Source organism: Rhinatrema bivittatum, chromosome 3, assembly GCF_901001135.1.
Source record: "Rhinatrema bivittatum chromosome 3, aRhiBiv1.1, whole genome shotgun sequence".
Classification (NCBI taxonomy): domain Eukaryota; kingdom Metazoa; phylum Chordata; class Amphibia; order Gymnophiona; family Rhinatrematidae; genus Rhinatrema; species Rhinatrema bivittatum.
Window position 1 is genome coordinate 29486123 of NC_042617.1, and position 26635 is coordinate 29512757.

Below are 26635 nucleotides of genomic sequence, written 5' to 3' on the forward strand. Positions count from 1 at the left end.
TCTTTTTTTTTTTTTTTTTTGTAACGATGACTAATTATTATAAGGATCTTGCTGGAACTTTCTTTTGGCTTCCAATCCATTAACTGATTGCTAAATTCCAGTTGGGGATCATAATCTAAAAAAAAAAAAGAGGAAAACCTGTTCATTGCCACATTGTCTTTTTGAAATGTGATAGGCTAGATCCAAAAATTGTTCCATCTCTCTGGTTTTGTTATATGCTTTGAATGCCTTCTCCTGTCCTTTGCTATCATGCCACCACCTTGCTGAGGGGAGTGTTTATTTGTAGTTTTAATTTTTTTTTTTTTACTTTCCTTCACATTGGCCAGAGCGCTAATGCCACAGAACTCTGAGCTCGGACCAGCATGAGCTTATTATTGAAATCTGTATTTGTTGCATGCATTTGATTTCTCTTGAAATAAATACAATGAGAAGGTATTCATCTAAGTTACACATTATTCAGATTTATTTTGTATTTGATTGGGTGTTAAAGATTTGCATATTTATTTTATTTTAAAACATCTGTTACTTGCCCTTCCAATATTCAGGGTGGGGGGTACATCAGAACATTCACAATATATAAAAACAAAATAACACAAAAGCACAAAACGTAGTGGCACACACTAAAACATGGCTAGCATGAACGACTCACAATTTGGGCACCGGGTTTATATTGTGGTGTTAATCAGATTCTGGAAAAGCCATATGCAAAAGATGTGTTTTGAGGGCTTCTTTGAAACATTTCTTTCATGGAGGGGTCTTAATTCATTTGGGAGGGCATTCCAGCGGAGAGGGTCCGGAACAAAATGCACCACTCTCTTGTCTCATCAAGATGTGCTATCCTTGGGGAGGGAACGCCCAACCGGCCTTGATTAAAAGATCTCACGGGAGCATGAATTTTCAGCACAGCAGCAATCCATGGTGATAGAATGCGGTGAATGATGTTATATACGATTGGTGCGAGTTTATATCGAATGCGATATGTCACTGGAAGCCAATGAAGGGATTTCTGAACAGGAGTTTATATGGCTATAAGATGGAGTTCCAGTAAGGAGCCTGGCAGTGGTGTTCTGGATGAGTTGCAGATCCTTACAGCATCTTATAATATTTTGTGCCTGTTAAACCAGTAGCATAATATAATGATGCTCGTACTCAGAGCGCACATTGTCTTACCATCGTGACTCTACATCTCTGCTTTTTACAGAATCTACACAGACGGTCCAGGCTCTCCAGTATTCAACTGTAGATGGCCCTCTAACAGCATGCAAAGACTTAGAAATAAAAAGCTTGAAGGAGGACATTGACAAGTTAAGAAAGCAGATAACGGGTAAGAGGGCGCTGCTTGACGCCAGAGCCACACTTCCTGGGAAGGCGAGCAGCCAAGCGTTCTTGTTGTGACGTTGCTTTTCATTCCAGCCCTCTTCCTGCACGGGCGTGAGTGGTTTCTTTATTGCCCATCATCGAGAGAAGCTCCAGGCGATGCACAATAAAGATGGCCGTGGGATTTAGCCATTGGAGCCTTCATCCTCAGAATGTTTCCCTGGACGCAGTTTCTTATGTTGCATGTTTCTTTGGTGGGGGTAAATCCTGGTAAAAATGCGATAGTATGGAATGCGGTCCTGCATGCGCGACCCAACTCTACTTCCCCTTTGCCTCGTTTTGTCACACTAAAAATAATTATTTAAGAGAAATGGAATTTGTTTAGGCATGTGGAATCTTATTTTTGTGAGGGTGGACTTTTTTTGGGTCGGGGGTGCTATTTGGTTGAAACTTTGAAATTTTAAGTTAGAAACTTTTCAGATTTTATGCAAATGCAAATAAGGCTCAGGGTATTATTTTGGGCGTGCACCGGATAGGGAAGGCACGCCAGTTTGATGAACGCTATTTGAACTTCTTTATAAGAGTATAGTATGGATAACAGAAGCATGGCTAGAGCCTACTTAGCTAATGACATGTTGAGTGCTCTTTTGAGTGTAATTTTCTCAGTTGAACTGTAGAAGTCAGGAAAACACTGCATGGAAACAAAAGTAGGGAGTAGAAAGAGCGTTGTTATCTTTCCCAAGACTACCAGAGACAGCTAATTTCGGAAGTTTCCAATATGCAGTTTCCAAAATGTTCTGTAAGGTTGCTTTTTTTCAGCTGTTCACATAGCCCAGAAGTGTGCAGGGAGTAAATTTCAAATTGTCCATGGTGTGGGACAAAGACCGCATCTTCTTCTTCATCATCACTGGGCTTTGCAACAATTTTCAAAGCTTTCAAAATCGCCTCGGGAACAGAGGGACACATGCTCACTTTCACTGGCTTTTTCTGCGGGTAGACGTTTGCTTAAAAAGAGCGCACGAAGATTTTAAAATGCAATTTACGCCTGTACTTTTCCTCTCCCCCTGGGAACTTCTCCCCTGAATGTGGCTAAAAATGTGCTGACCAACGCACAGACCTTTTTCTGCATTGAATTGATGTGTGTTTACTGTGTAAATCGCTTTGAAAGTTTGCCCCATAATGTCTCGCTGGACATTAACATATCAACATAGAGGCAGTGGGAGAGTGGATTAAAGTCTGAAGCAGAGAAGTAAGAGAGATCGCTGCTGGAACATGTGGGGAAAAATAAATTGAGTTCTTTAAAGCAGGTGACAGAAGTAGTGGAAAGCAATCTAGGACACCCTAATGAAAGCAGCTTGCAACCGTAAAATGAACATACAAAGTCAGAGCCAATATAAACAAAATTCATTAAACGCCCAAATGAAAATATCCTTAAAGTAAACATATTAATCAGTTCCCTATCAAAATGAAATGAACCAAACATTCTTCTAGACAGTGACTGGCAAAAACAGCCAGCTTTCTGTAAGTTTCCTGAAGCCTCCAGTGGCAGCATATTCCATGAATAGGAAGAGGTTTTCACCAAAACGTGAATTATGTGATTGGATGTATACATTCTTTTGAGACCCTCACCTCCAATACTGTGTTCAGTACTGAAGGCCAAATGTTAGGTTAAGAAATAAAAACAACTACAAATATGTAAGGCGATACCTTGTTATTGGACTAACTTAATACATTTCTTGACGAGCTCTTCAGAGCTCATATTCTCTTCTGCGGGTCAGAATAGATTGAGTGAGAATATCTAGCGTTTATTGACATTTCTTATTCGCACGCATTTCAAATAACAGTCCAAGGCATATTACAAAGACATTCGCATGCATTCCCAGGATATTCACTTATATTTTGTGGTAATGTCATCCTTTGCTTGTTCTGGTCTGACCTGAGGAAGAGCAAATTAACTCTCAAAAGCTAGTCAAGAAATGTATTAAGTTGGCCTTAAATATTTGTTACATTTAATTGTTAACCTTTATTTTCTGAGCAGCCACGCGGCTTTATCCATATGTTTGCAAGGTCGTTGATGCAGTTCAGAGATGGTACAGAGCCTGCAATGCAAACCCTACACAGAGAGGCTTAATGGACTCAATATTTTCTCTCCGGAGGGGAGGAGGGGATATGATAGAAACCTTCAGTTATCTGTCAAGCTTCATTGACGTTTCAAAAGAAGCGTTCTCAATAGAAAGCAGACACATGAGGGCAAGGCCATTGGAAAGGGGTGGGCGAGCCTGGCACCAGACCCGGGGAGTGGGTGCCAGTTTGTTGGGGGAGGGAGGGGATGGCTGGCCATATCATCGGAAGGGATTTCTGGGCTGTGGCACCCGTTTAGCCCAGTAACGGTCTTGTTCCAGCGCAAGAGATTTTTAGGCAGTGTGCAGATTTGAACGTGAATATTAGTTAGTTTTAGTTTAATTTTAGACAGGGCTCTTTTTTTTTTTTTTAAAGGGACACTTGCTGGTATTGAGTACCAACACTTTTTCCTACACATGCCTGAATTGCCCTGTCATACTGCCAAACCCCCCCCATGCATCCTGTGCTTTCTCCTCTCCTCTTCCCTATGTCTTCTCTTTTTCCTGGAGAAAGGGATTTGAGGAAGAGAGAGACTGCTGCATGGCAGGGAACGGGGGGAGAGAAGAGGACTGATGCTGGGGATTCATCCTCTGTACCGGGAAGAGGGAAGTGAGAGACAGAGAGGACCCTTGGGGGCAAGGGAGAGGGCAAAATAGTGTGAAGAGGGTGGGAAATTTTAGTTTCAAGCCCTTTAGCCCCTGTTGTTGTTCTTTTGTTTGTACTTGTGGGAGGGAAGTGTTAAAGTTGTGCTCATAAATTTACATGCCCCTGGCAGATTTTGTAAGATGTGTAGCATTTTAAGAAAACATATGTCTGTTATTTTTAATGTTTCAAGTTAAACTATTATGCATCACAGAATAGCACAATCATTAAACAAACCATAGCAATAAAGGAAATAATAAAATGGTCCTGTTCAAAAGCTTACATACCCTTGAATTTTTGGACTGATAATATACACTCAAGTTGACACACGCAGGTTGAGATGGCAGTAAGGGTAAGTATCCACACCTGTGCCTTGTTTGATTGTAATTAGTGTCTATGTATAGTCAATGAGTTTCTTAGCTCTTGAGAAACCCTTGTGTATTTCATCCAGGGCTGCACTGACTTTAGTTACTGAAGCATGGGGAAAGCAAAAGAACTGTCAAATGATCTTGTGAGCAAAAGTAGTTCAACTTTATAAATCAGGAAAAGGATATTAAAAGATGTCCAAATATTTGAAAAAGCCACTCTCATCAAGAAGTGGAAAATTTTGGGTTCAGTTAATACCAAGTCACGGTCAGGTGGAACAAGAAAGATTTCAGACACAACTGCCAGGAAAATGTGTCGGTTTGCAAAGAAAAATCCACAAGCAACTTCTTCTGAAATACAGGCTTCTCTTAAACAAAGTGATGCGTGTGTTTCAGCATGCAAAATAAGGACATCTTGAACAAAAACGGGCTGTATGGTAGAGTTGCCAGAAAAAAGCCGTTGCTGCCCAATGCCACAAAACAGCCAGCTCACAATATGCCAAACACCACCTAGAGAAGCCTCAAAACTTATGGAACAAAATAATTTGGAACGATGAGACTAAAATTGAACTTTATGCTTGCCAACCATAAACACTATAAAGAGAATCACACCATCCCTACTATGAAGCGTGGAGGTGAATCTCTGCTGTTTTGGGGGGGTGTGAGCTACAGCTGCACAGGGAATTTAGTCAAATTTGATGGCAGGATGAATGCAGAATTTTATCAGAAAATATCAGAGGAGAGTTTACATTCATCAGCCAGGAAGCTACGCATGGGGCGCACTTGGACTTTCCAACAGGACAATGATCCGAAACATAAAGATAAGTTGACCCTTCGGTGGTTGCAGCAGAAGAAAGTGAAGGTTCTGGAGTGGCCATCACGGTCTCCTGACCTCATCATTGAGCCACTTTGGGGAGAACTCAAACAAGCAGCTCATGCTGGACAACCCAAGAATTTACAGGATCTGCAGGGTTTTTGCCAGGAGGAATGGGCAGCTTTATCCCATGAGAAAATAAAGGGCCTCACTCACAACTACCACTAAAGACTGCAAGCTGTCACTGATGCAAAAGGGGGCAATGCACGATATTAAGAACTAAGGGTATGCAAACTTCTGAACAGGACCATTTTATCATTTCTTTATTGCTGTGGTTTGTTTAATGATTGTGCTATTCTGTGATGCATAAAATAGTTTAATTTGAAACACATTAAAAATAAGACATGTTTTGTCTGATCACTCGTGTTTTCTTAAAATGCTACACATCTTACAAATTCTGCCAGGGGTATGTAAACTTGTGAGCACAACTGCATGTTGGAATCACTGAGCCCCCGCAATTGTCTGTTTGCGTGTTGGTTGTCTTATGTTGGAGCTGCTAAGCCCTGTTTTTGTTGTTATGTTAGTGTATCAAATGTCCAGACAACAAAGGGAGAAAAAGAAAGCCATTGCCTTGTGCATTACGGTGCATTACCTTTGTATTTTGCACGGTACAGAAGGAAATGTATTTCTGTTTCTATTTCTCCAGTGTTTTACTCTATGCAGTCTGGCTTCTTTTGCCTGCATATTTCTGTTTCTAATTTGTGGTCACTTATTCTGTATTTGGTGAGGGTCTATCCATGTTCTGTCTGTGATCAAGGCAAAGTATTCTCCTAGTGTATAGGTTCTGTTTAGGGATCTGTAACACTCCAGCTTCTTCTGTTTTCTCATTAGGAGGTGTATTGGTGTTCTAAGGTCGGTAATATTTGCAATGCTGTCATTTCATTGACACTTTGGCCAGTTGCAGAGGGTGGACCCTGGGTGCTTGCCCTATTCTGTCCCACCCCCAAGGAGGGCTCTGGAATGTGGGTACCGGCACCTTATTTGTAGGAAAAAGCACTGGTTTTAGGTATATTTTATGTGCTTAGTTTGTCTGCTTCTACATTCTTTATGTTATTAGTCTTGTAGTGTATTGTACAATAATGTTTAAAGTTTTTCTGGAAGGCTCAGGATAAGTTAAGTGTTTTAGCTAGTGATTTTTGCATTAATCAGGTGCTATGTTTTATATCTGATTTTTAATCTATACTATAATCTTATTGCCAGGGAAGGTGGTGGTTACTAAAAACTGTGTCTGAATTCAAGCTTGCTTTTGGCAAAGATCGAGGATAGCAGTTGCTTTAGTCTTGGTTTCAACACAGGCTCATCTACCCAGACTAGCATATTGTCAAAATGAATGGGGAGAAAGCCAGCTCACATGGAGCAACAGCATAGCTGTATCAAGCTCCAAGGTTGACCAGCACAAAGCGGCAGTAGGGCTTTGGTTCACTCTTGGATGTAATTGATGGGTCAGCAGATCAAGTAGCATGGGCAGCAGGATGGCTCGGTTACATTCCGCAGCTAATATCATAACATTGAGAAGAATGTTTTGATACATGGAAATTGACAGTGAAATGTGATATGTAAATTGTTTTCTTGTGATGAACTCTATTATATGGTAAAATATTGTTTTAATGATTCTCACAGGACAAGCAGGATGGTAATCCTCACATATGGGTGACGTCAGTGGACGGAGCCCTGCTATGGAAAACTTTTCTGTCAAAGTTTCTATAAAGCTTTGACTGACGCTGGCACACTGAGTGCACTGAGCATGCTCAGCCTGCAATTATCCCTGTGACCACAGGTGTCTCCTCTCAGTCTTCTTTTTTCGCTCTGCAGTAAGCATAGCGGTTAGGAGCTCTGTGAGAAATTCTCACAATTTTTCCTCATGGAAACACTTAAACTTTTACTTCACAAATGCTTTTTACCTGTGCGGGTCTCCCTTCGCGTACATTTAATCGATGCTCGGTGAATACTGTGGCCTGATTTTTGGTCGGTTCCTGTCACCTCACTACGGTTTCCCTGGCCTACCAACCGAATTGCAGCTTTCCCTCTCTCTATGTTTTCACAGCTAGCCCCACATAGCCTGCAAGTGTCCTCCTGTGATCCTCTGCCTGGTTATTAGCGCTAGTGGGATAGGGACTTCCACGGTTACCGTTGCCACCAGGGCCTCTGTTGAATTCATACCTCGGTACCTTCATGCAGTCGGTGCCCCCATCGCTACTGTCTTCCAGGCCGTCTTGCCTTTTTCAACACCCCTCCTCCAGCGGTCCATCTGCCATCGATCCCCGCATCGATTCTTTCAGTGCCATCAATGTTTTCATCCATGGCGCTGATTTTTCCATCTGTCATCGATGCCCAGGCGGATGCCATAGATGCACACCTTTGTGTCGTCAGTGCCATCAATGCCCGGGTCGATGCCTGTCTCATCCCATTGGTGCATTGTGCCATAGACGCCCATGTCGTTTCCATCGGTGTCCTCATCGTTCCTATTGATGCGGCCATCGATTCCGGTAACAATTTCCCGATGCCATCGATGTCTATTTGATCCTTCGATGCCCCATCGTTTCCATCGATACCTATGCCGATGCCGTCGGTGCCTCCGTCATTGTTATCATTGCTCTGCCCGGGCCAGCGACGTTTTTTCATATATATTTTTGACTATATCCTCGAGTCCGCTCTATGCAGCCATTGATACCATCAATTCTGACATAGCACCTACACGCAATGCCCTCGCCTAAACACAGTGCTCCATGCTTTGGGATCTTTACTAAAGCCCCGTATTAGCCTACGACACTACATAGTGCCAGGAGCAGTGCAAGCATGCTGACAGTCTATCATCATTCACCATCCAAGACAGTGAGGGCATCCACCTCTGCGCTGGAGAAAGACCGGGCTGAGCACCGTGGCACTCATCGTCAACGGCACGGTGACCATCCGCCACCGACGCCATCCAGCACATTGGTGCTATCCTACTCGGTGCTGGAGAATGCCCGGGCTGAGCAACTTCGCTACTGCCACCGCCACTGTTCCACACAGTGCTGGCAGTCCTCGGTGCACCAGAATGACTGGACCGAGATCCGAGGAATTCTGCACTGGCGTCACAATACATCGAGCTGCTGCAAAGAGGGCCGGGTTCATGAGTCATAATGGCTTCCTTGTACCCAAGGCGTTCCCCACCGATAGTGGTGTGGGGTTCTGAACCTCCACAAATTACTGTGGTAGCGCCAGACACACTCAGCTTGTCTCCTCTGTACCTGCGCTACCATACCAGGTTACAGAGTTGAGTCGGACGTTTACGTTCTTCAGGCTATCCCTCGATGACTCCTGAAATCCACGGAGCCATCAATCTTCACCGGCTCGTCCTTCTGCGTTCCACGACGGATGGTAAGTACTCTAATCCTGCTTCAGCGACAATCCCATTGAGACCTGTTCTCTAAATCGGGCCATATGGTTTGAAAGGTTCTAGGTCATCTTGTTTTCCAAGAACCGTATTAGTGTCACATCGCTATTGCCAGCTATGTCGGACACAATACAAAGAGAACCTCTCTACCAATCATTTGGGATTACATCAGGACATCCTCCCATTGTCAGCAACGGGATCTGTATTGTTTAATATTCTGGTTTCTGGTTACTAATTAAGGACCGAAATTTCAAATGCATTCGCTGATTTGCTAAACACAGGATCCAGCAAACACTGTCTCAATTGCAAATCCACCTCGAGACCTGGCGACAAGTCTCCACGTTTTCTTGTATAGCACACAGAAATGCAGGTAAGACTTTTACCGCTCACGCTCCCGTGGGAGATTACATGATATCCAGATTACGTTAGCCCTGCCAGTTGGACACCTCCTGGTCTCTCAACTTGCCGGATATCAGAGCGGCCACCCCACTTTGTACCAAGGTTCAGAGTACAGTCCCCCGGATGCTACAAAGCACAGTGGGGGGGGGGGGGAGTTTTAATTTTACTATTCTTTCTTTTAACAGAAAGTAGTTACACTCTGCCCATCCTGGACCTCAGAAATATCAACTTTCTTCAGAAGGCGCAGGTAAAATGGTATCTCTCGTCACCATGCTTCCATACCGCAGTAAGTAGCTTGCCTCTCTCCTCTAATCTTTCTATGTGCTTCATGGTGAGTCAACAGTAGCTCTGCCGGTTGCACCAGCTTCGGCAACTTGGGTATTTCATTAAATCACTGGCAGTGACTGCTGTTTCTCTACGGAGTAAAACATCATTCACGCTTTTCCTTGCATGGACAGCTGCATAACAGTCAATCCAAGCAAGGAGCTCTATCTTCTTCATGACTCACTATAAATCTACTACCTGGGATTGCTGTTAACCACCATAAATCCCATATAGTACACTTCTGGACACCACAGTCACAACGAACTTCCTGTCCAACAACCGTGCAGACATTCTGACAAATTCCTATATGTCTCTGTGCGCATACACCATAACCTCAGCCCCTCAATTCTTTCATTGTTGGGCCACGGCATTTTTTCACCATGCACTTACTCATAGGTCCAAAATTTGCTATGAGTAAGAAGATTCAGTGAAATTCAATTATCAGTGGATCTAAGCTGTTCAACTGCTTTCATCCCTGATCCATATTGCAGATCTAGAACCATAACCTAGACTGGTCCTGCTCATGCTCGCATTTACTCAGGGTTGCAGAGTTCGAACTAACATCTTCTCAACCCAATATGCGTCTATTCCGCTCCATGCAGAATTTCACATCAACTTACTGGAGCTTCAAGCCATGAGTTATGCCTTTATGCCTTCCACTACTGCCTCTGCAACAAACCTTTGTGCATACAGACAGACAGCATAGGGACAATGTGGTATTTCCAACACACAAGCACGCACAACCTCTTAGCTGCTCTGCTAGGAAGCTGCGCAGCTCTACCCTTGGCCCTTGGTCACTCCATGCATCCCTGGGCCACTTATCTAGCAGACTTACTGAACGCACTAGCAGACCTTCTCCACATAAGTTTCCATCCTCTCGGATGGTCTCGGATTATATGTGTAGCGAGGAAAATCTTCTAGCGCTGAGGTCAACCGACCTTGCCCTCTGCGTCTGAATCAAACAATACGGTGGACAGATTCTACTCCCTACACATGTCTCCAGTGCGTTTCCACGGATGCCTTTGCCGCAACAAAGGCCTCTTATATGTGTCTCTTTCGATGCCTCTCATAGCCAGCACCCTTATTATGCTGCACCGGGATGGGGTTCACTGTTCTCAGACCCACGTCCTGGCCGAGACAGTATGCTTTCCCATACTTCTCAATCTATCACACCAGTAACCAATTCGCCTTTTCACGGGTCAGTTTCATATCATTTTTTATTTTTTTTTTTTTTTTTTTATATACCGACATTCATCTCAATTGAGATATCACACCGGTTTACATTCAGGTACTGTAGGTATTTCTCTATCCCCAGAGGGCTTACAATCTAAGTTTTTGTACCTGAGGCAATGTAGGGTTAAGTGACTTGCCCAAGGTCACAAGGAGCGATAGCGGGACTTGAACCTTGGTCTCCTGGTCCATAGTCCAGTGCTCTAACCACTAGGCTATTCCTCCTCCCTCATCATGGACTCACTGATGTTCTCAGGTACTGGTAGCGTCTCAAAAACCTTCTGCACATAAATCTTACCATTCAAAATGGCATGATTTACCACCTGGCGCATACAAAAGGGTATTACCCCCTTTTTTTTCTACACCACTCTTTTCTCTTGCTCCCTCGGATTCTGCTCCCCAGACATCCTCCACATGGGTACGCCTCAGTTCCAATTGGCATACCACTTGGGAGTGGGGATACCCGATTAAACGGTTCAAACCCTTTCCGAGTCAGCTTACCATGGGTTATCCACTGATTAAACTGCCTTTATTTTTACTGGTTACGGAATGGGGCCTATATATTATTGCTTACAAGACTCATGCGTTCCCCGTTCGAGCCTTGCCATTCTTCTCACTTAAGAGTCTGGCATGGGAAATTCTTTCCCTCGTAGTCATCACTTCTGCCAACAGGGTCAGTGAGTTCCACACCTTGTTACATACTCACCCGACCCTCCGTTCCTCCGTGACTGAGTGGTTTTACGTATTCAGCTTCATATCCTTCTTAAGGTAGACGCAGATCTCACCTTACTCAGAATATACTTTGCCCACTTTTTCCCAACACCTCTCTCTCACCAGAGCGAGAGGGTTTTCCACTCCTTGGACTGTAAAAGTGCACTTGCATTCTTTCTAGACGGCACTACACGCCATAGGAATTACACCTAACTCTTTCCTTCTGTGGCAAAAGCCAAGCTGCGAGTTCCAGTGGGCAAACAGACCTATTCCTCCTAATTGACGGTCTGTATCTCTTTTCCTACTAACAAGCAGGCATTTCACTACAACACCGTGTGTAACCACACTCTGTTAGGGCCTTACCAGCCTCAATAGCTCACATTCGGCTGGTGCCGCTTGTACATATTTGTAAGGCTGCGACCTGGAGCTCTCTCCATACCTTCGCAGCCCATTATCGCTTAGATAAGACTGGCCAGCATGCTTCCATGTTTGGCCAGTCCATCTACTCCTCTTCTTTTCGGTTTAACTACCCAACATCCTTCCACCAACCGGTTAAGGGTTTCAGGATGTCCTCCTTACCAAATTCCACCCCGTCGTTGCGCCTTTTGCACGTCTTGGGTGCATTGATGCACTCTCGGGCATCCTCAGCTCGGTATTCACCCATATTTGAGGACTACCATCCTGCTTGTCCTGTGAGAAAGCAGAGTTGCTTACCTGTACCAGGTGTTCTCCCAGGACAGCAGGATGTTAATCCTCACGAAACCCACCCCCGCCACCACCCCCCGCGGAGTTGGGTCTACATATGTTTTATTATTTCAGTTTCGCTTGCACTTTTGCTATAAGACGAGACTGAGGGGAGCCACCTGTGGTCACAGGGATAATTGCAGGCTGAGCATGCTCAGTGTGCCAGCGTCAGTCAAAGCGTTATAGAAACTTTGACAGAAAAGTTTTCCGTAGCAGGGCTCCGTCCACTGACGTCACCCATATGTGAGGACTAACATCCTGCTGTCCTGTGAGACACCTGTTACAGGTAAGGCAACACTTGCTAAATGTAACGTATGGAAGCAGGGATCTACAGTGCATGCTGTTAATGCTTTCCCAAATGGTACATAAATATAAATTAACTTGAATTTCAGACATCAGACCAGTGCTTGCTACACACAAGGTTCTGATTTCATTCAAATTTAAACAATATTACCACCAGATACCCTATTTTCTATTTTGATGGTGTGGCATGCCTTTGGTTTAGCATAAGTAGGTCCCCCTGTCCTGAAAAATATATAACCCTGCAGGGACCCCAGCCTTTCAGTATTCTCCGTCTCCAGCAGATGGTGGATGTGCAATCCCTATGGGGATTGCTTTGAGCTTTCTGAAAGGAGAAAATGTGGGAGAGGTTCTGGAAGCCAAATTTAGGATTTTAGTTAGGAAGCTGAAATCCAGAACCTCCAGGATGGCATTCTCTGAAATGCTTTCTGTTCCACGTGCAGGTCCCCAGAGGAAGGCAGATCTCCAGAGTTTCAATGCATGGATGAGACAATGGTGCAGGGAAGAAGGATTCAGTTTTGTAAGGAACTGGGGAAACTTTTGGGGAAGGGGGAGACTTTTCCGAAAGGATGGGCTCCACCTTAAACAGAGTGGAACCAAGCTGCTGGCACTAACTTTCAAAAAGGAGATAGAGCAGCTTTTAAACTAGACAAGGGGGAAAGCAGACAGTCACTCAGCAGTGCATGGTTCGGAGAAATGTATCCTTGGAGGATACTAATGAAACAGGAGAGTTAGGGCATCCCAACAGAGAGGTTCCAATAAAAGCAAACGTAGTCCATGTGCCTATATGTAAAAAATCACCGAAGCTAATGATTTCTGAATTATCCCTAACAACTGACAAGCAGATTGTTAATACAAACAAAAAATACTTTGAAATCCTCCGCTTTCCCCATCAGCCAGTGGCCACTCCCTCTTCCAGTCCTAAGCTTAAGCACCAGGGCTCGCCTCAGCTCCCTGCGGGTGGTCCCGGCAGGAATCTGGATGGCTCTGATGATGTTGAACCTGATTCCCTGGAAGATGGGGAAATTCCTCCAGGGCTGGAACCTATTGAACTGTGTTGCTGTTCTTTCATAGAGGTGAACTTCTGGCCCTGATTTCCGAGACCTTGAAACAGCTGGGTGCTCCTGGTTTGGATGCTATGTCAGAACTGAGGAAGAATCCCATTTTGGTTTCCTTACATAGAGCCTCTTGTTTTTTCCTGGTGATGGATGCCATCCAGGAATTGATTGATCTAGAATGGGATGCCCCAGAGGCAAATTTTAAAGGGAGTCAGACATTGGAAGGCCTGTAACCCCTGGATCTGGCTGTGAGAGAGCGTTCGCGTTTTCCGAAAGTGGATGCACTGGTATATGCAGTGCCTAAGCAGACTTTCTCTGCCTGTAGAGGGAGGAGCAGCCTTGAAGGATTGAGGCTATTCTTAAGCAAGCTTTTGAGGCAGTGGCGATGAATTTACAGATTGCCTCCTGTTGTTCTCATCTGCATGGAATTTCGGGTGCTGTTAGGATGCGCTTTTTGGAAGCGCTAATCTCCTTACTGCTAGTCTTCTGCGCCCAATACACGTGTACTCAACCGCATGTAAACCCATGATCTAGGTGGGGCGCACTTTATTGCATCGGCCCCAGAATGAGGGATTTTTAAGATTCTTATTAGTTTTAATTATTTAACATTTTTCTATACCGACCTTCATGGTTAAATACCATATCAGGACGGTTTACATCGAACAGGGGTAAAATAACTAGATAAAGGAAGAAAAAACAAAGTTACATTACAACAATTATCAGGTAGGGTTTATACCCGCTGTTTTAAAATATTTTATTGGTGATGGGAAATTTAAAAATTTTTTATGGTTTTAATTATTGTAGGTAATCAGCTGTTTCGTAATATTCTTATTACTATGATTTAAATATTAGATGTTTTATTTATTCATTAAAATATTTATTATCCGCCTTTAGTAGACAAATTTTGCTAGGCGAAGCATAATGCACACAATAAAATAGAACTACAAAACAATCAGATTAAAAATACAATGTACATAAAACAGATAAAACAAGCAAAACCAGCACAATAAACAGTGTACCAGTAGCTGAATCTTCAAATAACACAGTTTTAGCAGCTGAGGGGGAAGGCCTTAAGATGCTTTCTAAATATTAGCGTATTGTCCATTTTCTGCAGTGCCTCTGGAAGGATATTCCAAGCCGCAGGAACCCACCAAGGAGCAAGCCGGACATCTAGTGACGGTCAGCTGAGCCACTTTAACTGAAGGGCTCGCCAGCAGCATACGTTTAGAGGACCGAAACTCTCTACTTGGCACATAACAATGTAATAAGTGGTTACATTGCCTTGTAATACCATAAAGGCTAACAATAATAGCTTAACCTTTATGCACGGTTTAATTGGCAGCCAGTGCAGTATCAAAGATGGAGTGATATGGTCATATCGACAGACCCCGGTGATTAACCTGGCTGCCGAATTCTGTAAGATCTGTAAGGCTTTCAAACTTGAAGCTGGCAGCCCAACATAAGGGGAATTACAGTAATCTGTCGTGGTTAAAATATATGCTTGTAAAACAGTGCGGAAAACCCCTGAGGGCAAGTATGAATTTTAAATGGCATGAAAGGTGCAGCTTGTAATATCTTGTTCCAGGACCTGTAGCAACTGTTGTTTAAAAGACCAACTTAGTATCAAAGAGCACCCCTAGGCTCTTCACCACATCTTTAAATGGAATCGGTTCTCCTAAGACAACCAGGAAAGAAATGTTTTGTTTAGCCAAAAAATTATCTGTACTAGAGAAGCATATAGCTTCAGTTTTGGAAAAATTCAGAATCTGACATTTATAATCATCAGAGTCTCGCTGATCTGACCTAAAGCTGCCTATGGGTTATTCTTGATGGGGAAAAAAAGCTGGATATGTAACATCCTGGTGATCTATTAATAAAAAAAAAATATAGGGGGGCCTTAAATATAGATTGAATAGGGTTGTAGAAAGGACTGACCCCTGGGGGATTCCTGCAGGCAGCGTATAGCAGTCAGAGAGGCTATTGTCAATTGTTACATGCGGAGGAGGACCAATTAAGAACCTGACCTTTGATCCCCCTATATCAGGGGTCGGGAACCCATGGCTCGCGAGCCAGATATGGCTCTTTTGAGGGCTGCATCTGGCTCGCAGACAAGTGTCGCCATACTTCGCGGTTCCCCGCTGACCCAGCTGCTCCCCGGTCCTCCGCCGCCCGGGCTTAAAATGCTGTCAGCCCAGGCGGAACGCGGCAGGACAGCTGGAGTCAGCGGCACCGGCGTGCTCTCTTCTCCCCCCCCCCCCCCGCGGCCCGGAAGAGGAAGTGGAGAGCATCGGGTGCCTGCGCGGGAAGAAGAGACCACACTAGCGTGGTCTCTTCTTCCGCTCAGGCACCCGATGCTCACGACTTCCTCTTCCGGGCCGCGGGGGGGAGGAGAAGAGAGCACGCCGACTGGAGTCATCCGGGTGCCTGCGCGGGAGTCATCGGGTGTCAGCCGGGTGCCAGCGCTGGAGTCATCCGCGCAGGCACCCGATGCTCTCCACTTCCTCTTCCGGGGCCGCGGGAAGAAGAAAGCACGCCGGTGCTCTCTTCTTCCCGCGGCCCGGAAGAGGAAGTGGAGAGCATCGGGTGCCTGCGCGGGAAAGACCCGCGCAGGCACGCTAGTGTCCGGGAAGAAGACTGCAGCGCGGCTCGGAGGAAAATGAAAATCTTCAAACCGCGGCCGATGGGACTCCGCCTTCGCCTCCGCGAGGGCTGAAAATGAAGGAGGTTAGCGTTGGGAGGTGGCTGCTGCTGCCGCGAGTTCCCGGGGGGGGGGGGGGGGAAGGGGGAGAGAGAGAGTGAATGAATGAGCGAGCAAGCATGTGTGTTTGAGATCCTGGTGTGTGTGAGTGAGAGATTGCATGTATGTGAATGATTGAGAGCCTGTATATGTGAAAGAGAGTATGTCTGTGATTGAGATCCTGCCTGTGAGAGAGAGAGCATGAATGTAAGTTTACCATTGGGAACCTGTATGTGTAAGTTTGTAATTGAAAACCTGTTTGTTTGAAAGAGTATGTGTGTATGATTGAGATCCTTTGTGTGTGAGAGAGATCATGTGTATGTATGATTAAGAGCCTGTGTGTATAAGTAAGAGAGAGATCATGTGTGTCTGTGTCTGATTGACAGCTGGTTTAGGTGATGGAGCATGTGAGTATGTGATTGAGAGCCTGTGTTTAAATGTGTGTATGTGTGTATGTGTGTGATTGAGAGCTGATTTAGGTGAGGGAGCATGTGAGTATGTGATTGAGAGCCTGTGTGTAAATGAGAGAAAGAGAGGACATGTTTGTAAGCATGTGAATGAGAGTCTGTGTGTGAGAGAAAAAGACAGCATGTATTTATGTGATTGAAAGCCTGTGTGTGTGTAAGCGTGAAAAGATAGACAGCATGTGTGTAAATGTGTAATTAAGAGCCTATATAAGTGAGAGAGAAAAAACATTTGTATATGTGAGTGACTGAGAGCATGTGTGTATAGGTGTGTCATTGAGAGCCAGTGTGAGAGAGAGCGCTGGTATGTGACTGAGAGAGGAGAAAGTTCCAAGCAAACCACCCCCACCTCCTGCTAATTCAGAACAATCTCAGGACACCTGGATATCAAACGTTCCCAGGTATGCAGAGCAAAAAAATGTTTGTATCCTTATTATTTGTCATTACTGGATCTTTGTGTCTGCTATTTTGAAATATTTTGTTGGTATCTGGAAATGTTTTATATGAGTTTTTAATTATTGGATATTCCACTCATCAGCTGTTTCGAAATATGTTCTTTTTGTTAGTACAGTTTTACTGCTGATGATTTTATATTTCTTGATTTGTTTTATAAGGATGTGTGATGTTTCTTTTTCCTTTGTTACACTGCATACAGAGACTCTGGCTTGTTGCAGTTTTCCAATTCAGTTTTTGTCTGCATGCTTCTTGTTATGCGTTTTGGTCTCTTTATTCTATGTTAGGTGAGGGACAGCACGTGATTCAGGTGAGGTTTTCTGCTGGCGTGTAGTTTCTGTGTAGGACTCTATAGCAGCCTGACTTGGTCCGTTTTCCTAATAGGAGATGTATTGGTGTCTTAAGGCCTGGTGTAATATTTTCAGAGACTTATTGTACTTTAAAAGTGTGATCTTACATAAAATGCACACATTTACTTGTATTTAGTTTTAAACATATTGTATGGCTCTCATGGAATTACATTTTAAAATATGTGGCGTTTATGGCTCTCTCAGCCAAAAAGGTTCCTGACCCCTGCCCTATATCCTCTAGTCCACCCAAAAGGACATTGTGCACAGCAGTGTCAAATGCAGACAATATGTCCACAAGGATACTGTTACTGCCTCACCTCCATCCAACTCACAAAGTAAAAAAATCAAGCACAGATACCAAAAGGGTTTCAGTGCTATTAAATTTCCAAAATCCACATTGAAGTTGATGGAATCATGCATGATGGTTAAGATAGTCTGATAACTTAATGTACACAGCTTTCTCAGCTAGTTTCATGAGGAATGGTGATGTTTCAGGTTTTTTTGTATTATTGTACGGTATATAGAGGTCGATATTCAGTGCCACTTAGCCAGTTAAGTTCCACCTTAGCTGGCTGAGCATCGCTGTTGGGATATTCAGCCTCACTGACCAGCTGCCACTTATCCAGCGAAACATTTATCTGGGGGCGGAGCTACTTATCGGGCAAACTTAGCCAGAAAAGTGCCAGTTTTCAACCTTATCCAGCTCACTTAGCTGGAGCATTTTAGGGCTGCTATTCAGTTGCCCTAAAGTTAGCCAGATAAACTTATCCCACTAACTTTAAGGTAGCCAAGTATGTTCAGCAGCACAGCTGCACCCCTGAATATTTCAGCCAAGTTAGCCCGATAAGCTGAATAGTGGTTGAAATTGGACCTCATAGGGGGACCGCCTTCTTGTGATTTCCATTTCAGTATTGGTCTGCACATTTCTGTTTCTAATTTGGGTTGCTTGTCCTGTATTTGGGGAGGTGCTATCTGTTGTGTGTGATAGAAGTGAGGAATTTTGCTAGCATGTAGTTTCTGTCCGGTTGTTCTGTTGTCTTACTAGGAGGTTTATTGACATTCTTGCCGCCTCTTTTGAAGGGTTTGATGTTTCACAAACTGCCTGGTAATAGAGGGAGTTTTTATCATTGTTATTGAGGTGATAACAGAAATATAGTCCAGATAGGAAAGTTAGTCAGATAATCTTATCTGGCTAAGTTTGGAGGGAGATTCAGTGGTGCAGCCACACTATTGAATATAGATGGCTATCTTAAAGTCAGCCTGTTAACTTTACCCAGTTAACTTTAGGACAGCTTTATGGTACCACCAGATTTTGCTATGTAAGTTAGCTGGCTAACTTTGAATTTCGGAGTTAGCTGGATAATGGGCCGATACAGTAAAATCGCGGGAGAGCAGGCAAGCGAACAGGCCACTCTCCTGTGCGTGCGATACGGTATTATAATTTATTAAAATTAGGGCCGGTGGTAAAAAGAGGCGCTAGGGACACTAGCGCGTCCCTAGCGCCTCTTTTTTTCACAGGAGAGGCGGCTGTCAGTGGGTTTGACAGCCGACGCTCAATTTTGCCGACGTCTGTTCTTGAGCCCGCTGACAGCCACGGGTTCGGAAACCGGACGCCGGCAAAATTGAGCGTCTGGTTTTCGAGCCACGGGCCTATTTAAAAAATTTTTTTCTATTTTTTTTTTACTTTTTTTTAACTTTCGGGACCTCCGACTTAGTATCGCCGTGATAGTAAGTCAGAGGGTGCACAGAAAAGCAGTTTTTACTGCTTTTCTGTGCACTTTCCCGGGTGCCCAGAGAAATTAGCGCCTATCTTTGGGTAGGCGCTAATTTCTGAAAGTAAAATGTGCGGCTTGGCTGCACATTTTACTTACTGAATCGCGTGGGAATGACTAATAAGGGCCATCAACATGCATTTGCATGTTGCAGGTGCTATTAGGTTCGGGGAGAGTTGGACGCACGTTTTGGACGCGCTATTACCCTTTACTGAATAAGGGGTAAAGCTAGCGCGTCCAATTGCGGGTTAACAGTGCGCACCACCAGAGCGCACTGTACTGTATCGGCCTGTAAGTTAGCTGGCTAACTCAACTCTTCTCAGTTACATCCACATAACGCACCCTAAATTAGGCCTAGATTTTGCTATAAATGTAGCAAAAATAGCACCCGCAATAAACAAAGGGGAGTGCTTAGAGTAATTTTCCTGGTACCACTTTCCATAGGTATTTAACCACAATGAGTGTTAAATTTATCAGACCCGCGTTATTTTTCACATCGCAAGATGAGAAGTCTATTGCATGCTGCATTACTGACCAGACAGCTTTTATCCTGTTTTGGGCTGCTGGAGAGAAGGGAGAGAGACTCTGTAGAAGCTCATCAAAAAGTTAACTATTTATAGCACTATAAGAGAGGGGCATTAGTAACTCAGGGTAAGTTTTGGGTGGTGAGTTGGGTTTTGGGGGGCAGTTTTACATGCGCAGTCATACGTAGCAATCAAGCTAGGTAGAGAGAACATGGTACAAATCTACTCTCCTTTCACCTTTCATCTCTCCAAATCACATTAAGTCTTCACTGATGGTAACTATGCTGTTCGTACGTACGACTGCGCATGTAAAACTGCCCCCCAATACCCAATTCACCACCCAAACCTTACCCCGAGTTACAGTGATATAAAAAGTTCAGATATAAATGACCCTCCCCAGAGGCGCGCACTCTTTCTCTCTCTCATTCCTCCCCTCCCTCTCCCCACTTGAAATGAGATTTGTGATAAATCCCATTTCGGCCATAACGCACGGCTATCTCAGGCATGTCGCTCAGGAAAAAAGTGTAGTTATTTCCGGCATTAATTCCTGCGATAGTGTGCATTATGTTATCGCACGCAACGTTAACCGGCCCTCATTTCAATTTACTCTGCCCAAGCTCCTCCCACATGAATAAAATTTTCAAATTTGCATACGCATTTTGCGATGCAGTATTTATCGCATTATTACGGGCGTTAGGGCCCTAACTTGCGTGATAATGCAATTTGATAAATGACCCTGTGAGCCGGCTGAAATATAGCTGGCTAAGAGCCCAAATATTCCTTTAGGTAAATAACTTCTGTGTTATCCATCTAAATGCTTTTGAAAATAAGCCTGATATCGGAGCTTCCCAAACCTGTCCTGGGAACCCCACAGCCAGTTGGATTTGCAGGATATCCACAATAAATTTGCATGAGATAGATTTGCATATCATGGAGACTGGGCATATGCAAATTTATCTCATGCATATTCATTATGGATATCCTGACAACCTGACAGGTTTGGGAAGCCCTTTTATATATGTTTCAGAAATGATGTCAGTGTCTGAATGTGCCATCTGTGATTTTTGGAAGCAAACTGAGAAAAGAAAAAAGAAATATATCAATTTTTAAATTAAAAGAAATCCCTTACCACATTGCCTGAAGATAATCTCTGAAATGTCTGGCTGGCCTGAACTAGAAGGTTTCCTCTTTCTAGTCCATAAAAAAAAGTTTAAAAGATATATATATTTCATAATTCATGTCACAATCTCTGATGAATGTGCCATCTGTGACTTTTGGAAGTAGAAACAAAGTTTAATATTTAAAAGCATGATGACCAATTATGTGTTTCTTGTAGGATTGTTCTGGAGAGGGTAGGATGGTGATATGAATGAGTTTAATTATCAAAATCATGGGGGCAGGGTGATCTAGGGTCCTGAGAGTTAAATGGGGAGGGGAGGGGCAGGCTGATAATTTGCCTAGGGTGCCCTGATACCCTTGCATTGGCCCTAAGTGTATCACCATGCAGCTGTCTCTGGATCGTTTTCCTATCATTAGTTAAATCAAAGGAAAGTTCACCCTTAACTGAAGAATTTATTTTGTCATGGCAGTTTTTTCTTAAGAACATAAGAAGTTGCCATACTGGGTCAGATTGAGGGTCCTTCAAGCCCAACATCCTCTTTCCAATAGTGACAAATCCAGGATACAAGTAATTGGCAAATACCCAAACAATAAGTAAATCCCGTGCTACTAATGCTGGTAATAAGCAGTGGCTATTCCCTAAGTCAACTTGATTTAATAGCATTTTATTGACTTCTCCTCCAGGAACTTGTTCAAACCGTTTTTAAACCCAGCTACACTAACTGCCTTAACCACATCCTCTGGCAATGAATTCCAGAGCTTAATTGTGCGTTGAGTGAAAAATAATTTTCTCCGATCAGTTTTAAATGTGCCACATGCTAACTTCATGGAGTGCCCCCTAGTCCTTATATTATCTGAAAGAGTAAATAACCAATTTACATTAACAGTTCTGGTCTTCTCATGATTTTATAGACCTCCATCATATCCCCCCTCACTCATCTCTTCTCCAAGCTGAACAGCCCTAACCTCTTTAGCCTTTCCTCACAGGTGAGCCGTTCTATTCCCTTTACCATTTTGGTCGCCCTTCTCTGTACCTTCTCCATCGCAATTATATCTTTTTTTGAGATGCGGCGACCAGAATTGTACACAGTACTCAAGGTGCGGTCTCACTATGGAGCGATACAGAGGCATTATGACATTCTCCGTTTTATTCACCATTCCCTTCCTAATAATTACTAACGTTTGCTTTTTTTGGCCACTGCAGCACACTGAGGATCTAATGCTATTAACTCTCATTCACAGCTGTGAGGGGATTTCCTCCCTATTTTACATACTGACAAGTCATTGCAGCTGTTGTCCTTAGCTGAAGGCCATGCACACCAGAACCATGCAGACATGGACCTGAAGTCAGGCCATTAGGTGCTGCTATTGTACAATTCCTGGGACTCTCTGTCTCCAAGGTCTGTGAATCCTGCCTGGCAGTGCACAGCTCTGCCGCCAAGCCAGTCCAGCCTGTGATGTTTTACGATAGTTGCAGCCTGCCAGTGAAGGCCTGACATTGGGTTTTGTGGTGTGTTTACAGTGTATCATTCAGTTTAACAGTGCGTGCACGGTTTTTGCATGCGCAGGGCTTTTAAAATTTGGGCTAACAATAATCCTGGTTGATAATTGGTCAAGCTTCAAAGCACCTTATAAAACTTAAACCAAACACTAATCGATCATTCCTCTATCGGATCATGAATAGCAGCAATGGACAATGACATACAGCGATTTAAAAGTGAGATCAAAATAATGGAAAAGAAATATGCGGAGATCTAAATAAAATCTGCTGTAACAATAAGGGGTAGCTTGACGGGAACCTACAGGGCAGGGGACCTCAAACTATGGCCCCCAAGGGCCGGATACTGCCCTTAGCTGAATTTTATCTGTCCCCCATGGCAGCAGCCCGAAGCGGTGATGACAAAAGGAGCTTGATCTGGCCTGCAGAGGCAGCACATTCTGCAGCTGCCACCAGCTCAGATAGCGGTGCTTGAATTCAGACGTGCAAGTGGCACTTCCCAGCAGCGTGGGTGCAAGGCGTGTGGCTGTCTGATTATTGGATGCTGAAAGTGTATCTCGCTTAGGGCCTTGGCAGTTAAGTGATTTGATAAATTCAAGTAAATTTCAGTGCGAGTGCAAGACCCCACCCCTGATTGGCCGCATTATGCATTCCTGGCGTTAGAGCTGCTTGTGCAGACGGAGGCTGCAGCACGGCCATGAGGAGGTTTTGGCAGCCGTGGAGGCCGGTGCAAGCCATGGGGAGGAAAGCACTGGCAGTACTTGAGCCATGGGCTCTGCGGGGCAGCCAGGGGATGTCAGATAAGGATGGTGGGCCCTGCAGCTCACAGCCGCAGGGCTCGCATCTCCTTGGAGCTGGGGGTGGGGGATGTTCATCGTCCCGTAAAGGATGCAGACTTTATAGAGGCACAGAGTGCCGAAAACCTCATTTTTATGAGTCACATCCCAAGTGTCTCCCTCTGGATTAGGGTCTTCGGTGGGGGTTGTTTTGCTTGTAGCCCAAATCTGGCACGTTGCAAGAGGAGGGGAAAAGAGAAGAGGTTGGGGGAAAAGCAGGAGAAAAGTCCGGAAGAGTGCATAAGAGAGCCTCGTACACCCCCCCCCCCTCCCCAATTTGGACAGCCGTCCACCCGCTCTGCCCCCTCCCACCCTAGGAGGGCAGATATTGGGGAAGGAGGGCAGGCAGAGGGGCATGGATGCTGGGGGTGTGGCAGGAATGTCCCCCGGCGATTTAAATCATGGAAAAGGCCCGACATGGTCCCTCCTCCTCAAACTCCGAAGGGTTCCCCCCGCATCCCATTGGCTCCATAAACTCGGAGAAAGGTCCCCACCCTTGGCCCTTTCGGTGATTTGAAATGTCTTATGTGGCCCTTCCGTTGTAAATGTTGAGGTCTCCCTGCCATGGGGGGGAATTTCACCCTGCTAAGTGACTCGAACTTGCCCGCCTAGTGCCGTGTTCTCATTCATTCATTAAAAAAGTGTGCGCTCAGGGAAGCATTCAGCTGATTTTCTGCACCAGCAGGCAATGACTGATTTCAGGTACCTAAGCCTAAATCTAGCCCCTAAATTTTAGGGAGTTGACGTAACCCTAATGTCAGCCATAATCTTGCCAGCTAGAATATAGCCGATACTGAGCCTAAGATTGTCGGCTAAAACTTAGGCGGCCATGTGAAGAGTGAATACACAAAGCCCCTGGTGTTCTGTGGCAGATTTTTCAAAATTCTGCAGCAATTATGTTTCAGATTTGCATAATTTTGCCTAAAGAATCACATCTCCTTCTATGCAAAAAAAAAAAAAAAATCAACGTTAAAAACACATTCACATTGGTTTTTAAACAATATTTAGGGTCCTTGGTTTTCAGTTTAAACCAATTTTTACCCATAAATTCCTGGATTTAAAAAAAAAAAAAAAAAAGACAGTTTAAACCGATTTTCACCCTACATTTTTAGACGGATTAAAGAGCAGTTCCAGAGCTGCAGATGCAGCGTCTCAATGTGTCCAGCAGCGCGAGCCAAAACACCCGCAGCATTGCAAGTCGCGACCCTCCAGCAGCGAAAGCGCTCGCCCTCTCGTGACATTGGTGAGGTGCTTCAAGTCCTGCTTTCCCCTCCCCCCCCAGGCCCCCAAAGTGCCTGGTGCCACCGTTGCAAACATTTGAAGCGCCAGACGCACTTCCCGGCAGGTTCCCTGACGCCCGCAGAAAAGCAGAAGTGCAGAGCCGCTGAAGGAGAGAGAATCCCGGCGCCACCTCCAGTAAGGACGAACGCAAGGGAAGGGAGGAGATTCTCAGGGGTATGGGGAGAGAGGAGAGACGTGCTAGGCAGGGGGTGGGAGGTGGAGACAGGAGTGCTGCTGACTGGGAGAATCCGCTTAATATTGTTTTATTGTCCACCAAAATTAACTCCCATAATTACCCAGAAAAATAACGAGTCACTGAGTTCCACCGATTTTTCTCCTGTTTTGGTCCTTGTTATAATAAACCTGCTAAATTCCCGGGAAAAGTTTTAAAAAATGAAAACCGAAAATAAACTATATGCAAATTACGAAAATATACCAAGTCCAACAGTCTACAGTTTCTGAAGACACATCTTACAAAGTTTTTAATAGTGAAATGTCACTTCTGTTTTGAATAGAAATAGTGCCACTTTTCTTTCTGTTTTCCTGACGTCTGAATAATGCCCCCAACATCAGCAGATATGTGCACGTATGTCGGATACATGGTATCAGATACAAAAACGGGGTTGCGGACAGCCTGGTTTTCGAGCTTTTGTACAGTGTCCGGTTACAGCAATAATTATCGGACATTGTAAAAGCCCAGTCAGACAAGTCCTGTTCTACCGTGGGGGAAGGCCGAGCATCTCAAGAGTCGATCAGTGGTGCCCGTAACCAATCGGCTGCCTTAAATCTGACCTGTTAGCACAGCCGCAGAAAGGAAAATAATGCATGCTTTGCCTGCCCTGAGCGCGTGCCGACTGTGCACTCTGGAAACGGCTCCCGTCCTGTCCCTCTGCCTCTGCTCCTGACTCCTCCCTTGCTGTGGCTCAGACAGGGCTTGCAGAGTGGGGATCAGTACAGCCATGATTGTTTTCTCTCCGCTGCTGACCACAGAGAGCTTGCGAGTTTGCACCAGGTCCTGCTGAACTTCACTGTCTGACTGCAAGGTGCGTGAGCTGCACACGTCATCGGCTCACTGCAGCCAAAGTCCTCTGGGCCTACAAAGAGACCATTCCCAGCCTCTGGTGGTGGTTGTCAGTGCATTGCCTTCTATTCTGCTGTCCGCTACCACCTGCTGCCGCCACTGCCGCAGTCTTCCTCTCACCAAGCGCTGGGCTGGCCCAGCCATCTTTCCGAATCCACTCCTGTCCTTTTCCAGCTAACTCTGAGTGCCGCATAAGAGATGCCACCGTTGCAGCCTTCAAAAATTAATGTTGCTGTCTGTTGCAAAATTAAGGTATGTACCTCCTTGTGCTCCTGTCTGCTGCCACACAGAGTAGCTGAGCAGCAGGGGCCGTCCATTGGCCCAGAGAGGCTGGAACAGAAATGTATGTAAATTTATGCAAATGATGGACCACCACCCCCACTCCCTGACCAGGGCAGTGGAAAAGTTGGCCACCCTAGCAGTAGTGTCAGTCATCAAGGCTTCTATGATTGAAGTTAATGCCCTCTCTGAGACACCAACAGTTGCAGACTTCCAAAAACACATCCTGATGGCTGTAAATGGTGTATGAAGAGTCGTATATGCAGGTCCAAAGAACCTTTGTATGAAGACGAAATTCTTCTATAGGGACATCATTCAGGAATTATATCAAAATCATCTTTGGTTTGATAAAGATTTAAGAGATCCTTGAGGATCAAACATTCTCAGGCCGATGCAATACTGTGCACTGGCCGCAGCGCACGGCACAGTGAGCGACTGGATGCACGTTTTGGCTGCGCGTTCATAACCCCCCCCCCCCCGGCTCAAAACGGGGCTTGGTGCGTCCAAGGCGCACATCCAGTCGCGCACGTAGGTAAATGGGCTCATCATATGTAAATGCATGTTGATGAGGCTATTATCTATCCTCCCCCCCCCCCCCCCCCCCCCCCCCCCGATGCCAAAAAAAAAAGTGCGCCCAATGCATACATTTTTACTATCCAAAATTAACGTCTAAAAAGTGTACAGAAAAGCAAAAAATACTGCTTTACTGTACTTCCTCTGACTTAATATCGTGGCGACACTAAGTCCGAGGAACTAAAAAAATTAGAAATGTCTCCACCT

General features: G+C 44.7%; 1 protein-coding gene across 3 annotated transcripts in view; it reads left to right on the top strand.

The window, feature by feature from the left end:
* The window catches only part of CDC42BPA (CDC42 binding protein kinase alpha), a 563297-nt gene that overhangs the window by 323702 nt on the left and 212960 nt on the right, over positions 1-26635 (top strand). For all 3 annotated transcript variants that reach the window (XM_029593037.1, XM_029593036.1, XM_029593038.1), the window contains exon 11: positions 1202-1324. In XM_029593037.1, the coding sequence (XP_029448897.1) occupies positions 1202-1324 (123 nt within the window). The remainder of the gene's footprint in view (positions 1-1201; positions 1325-26635) is intronic.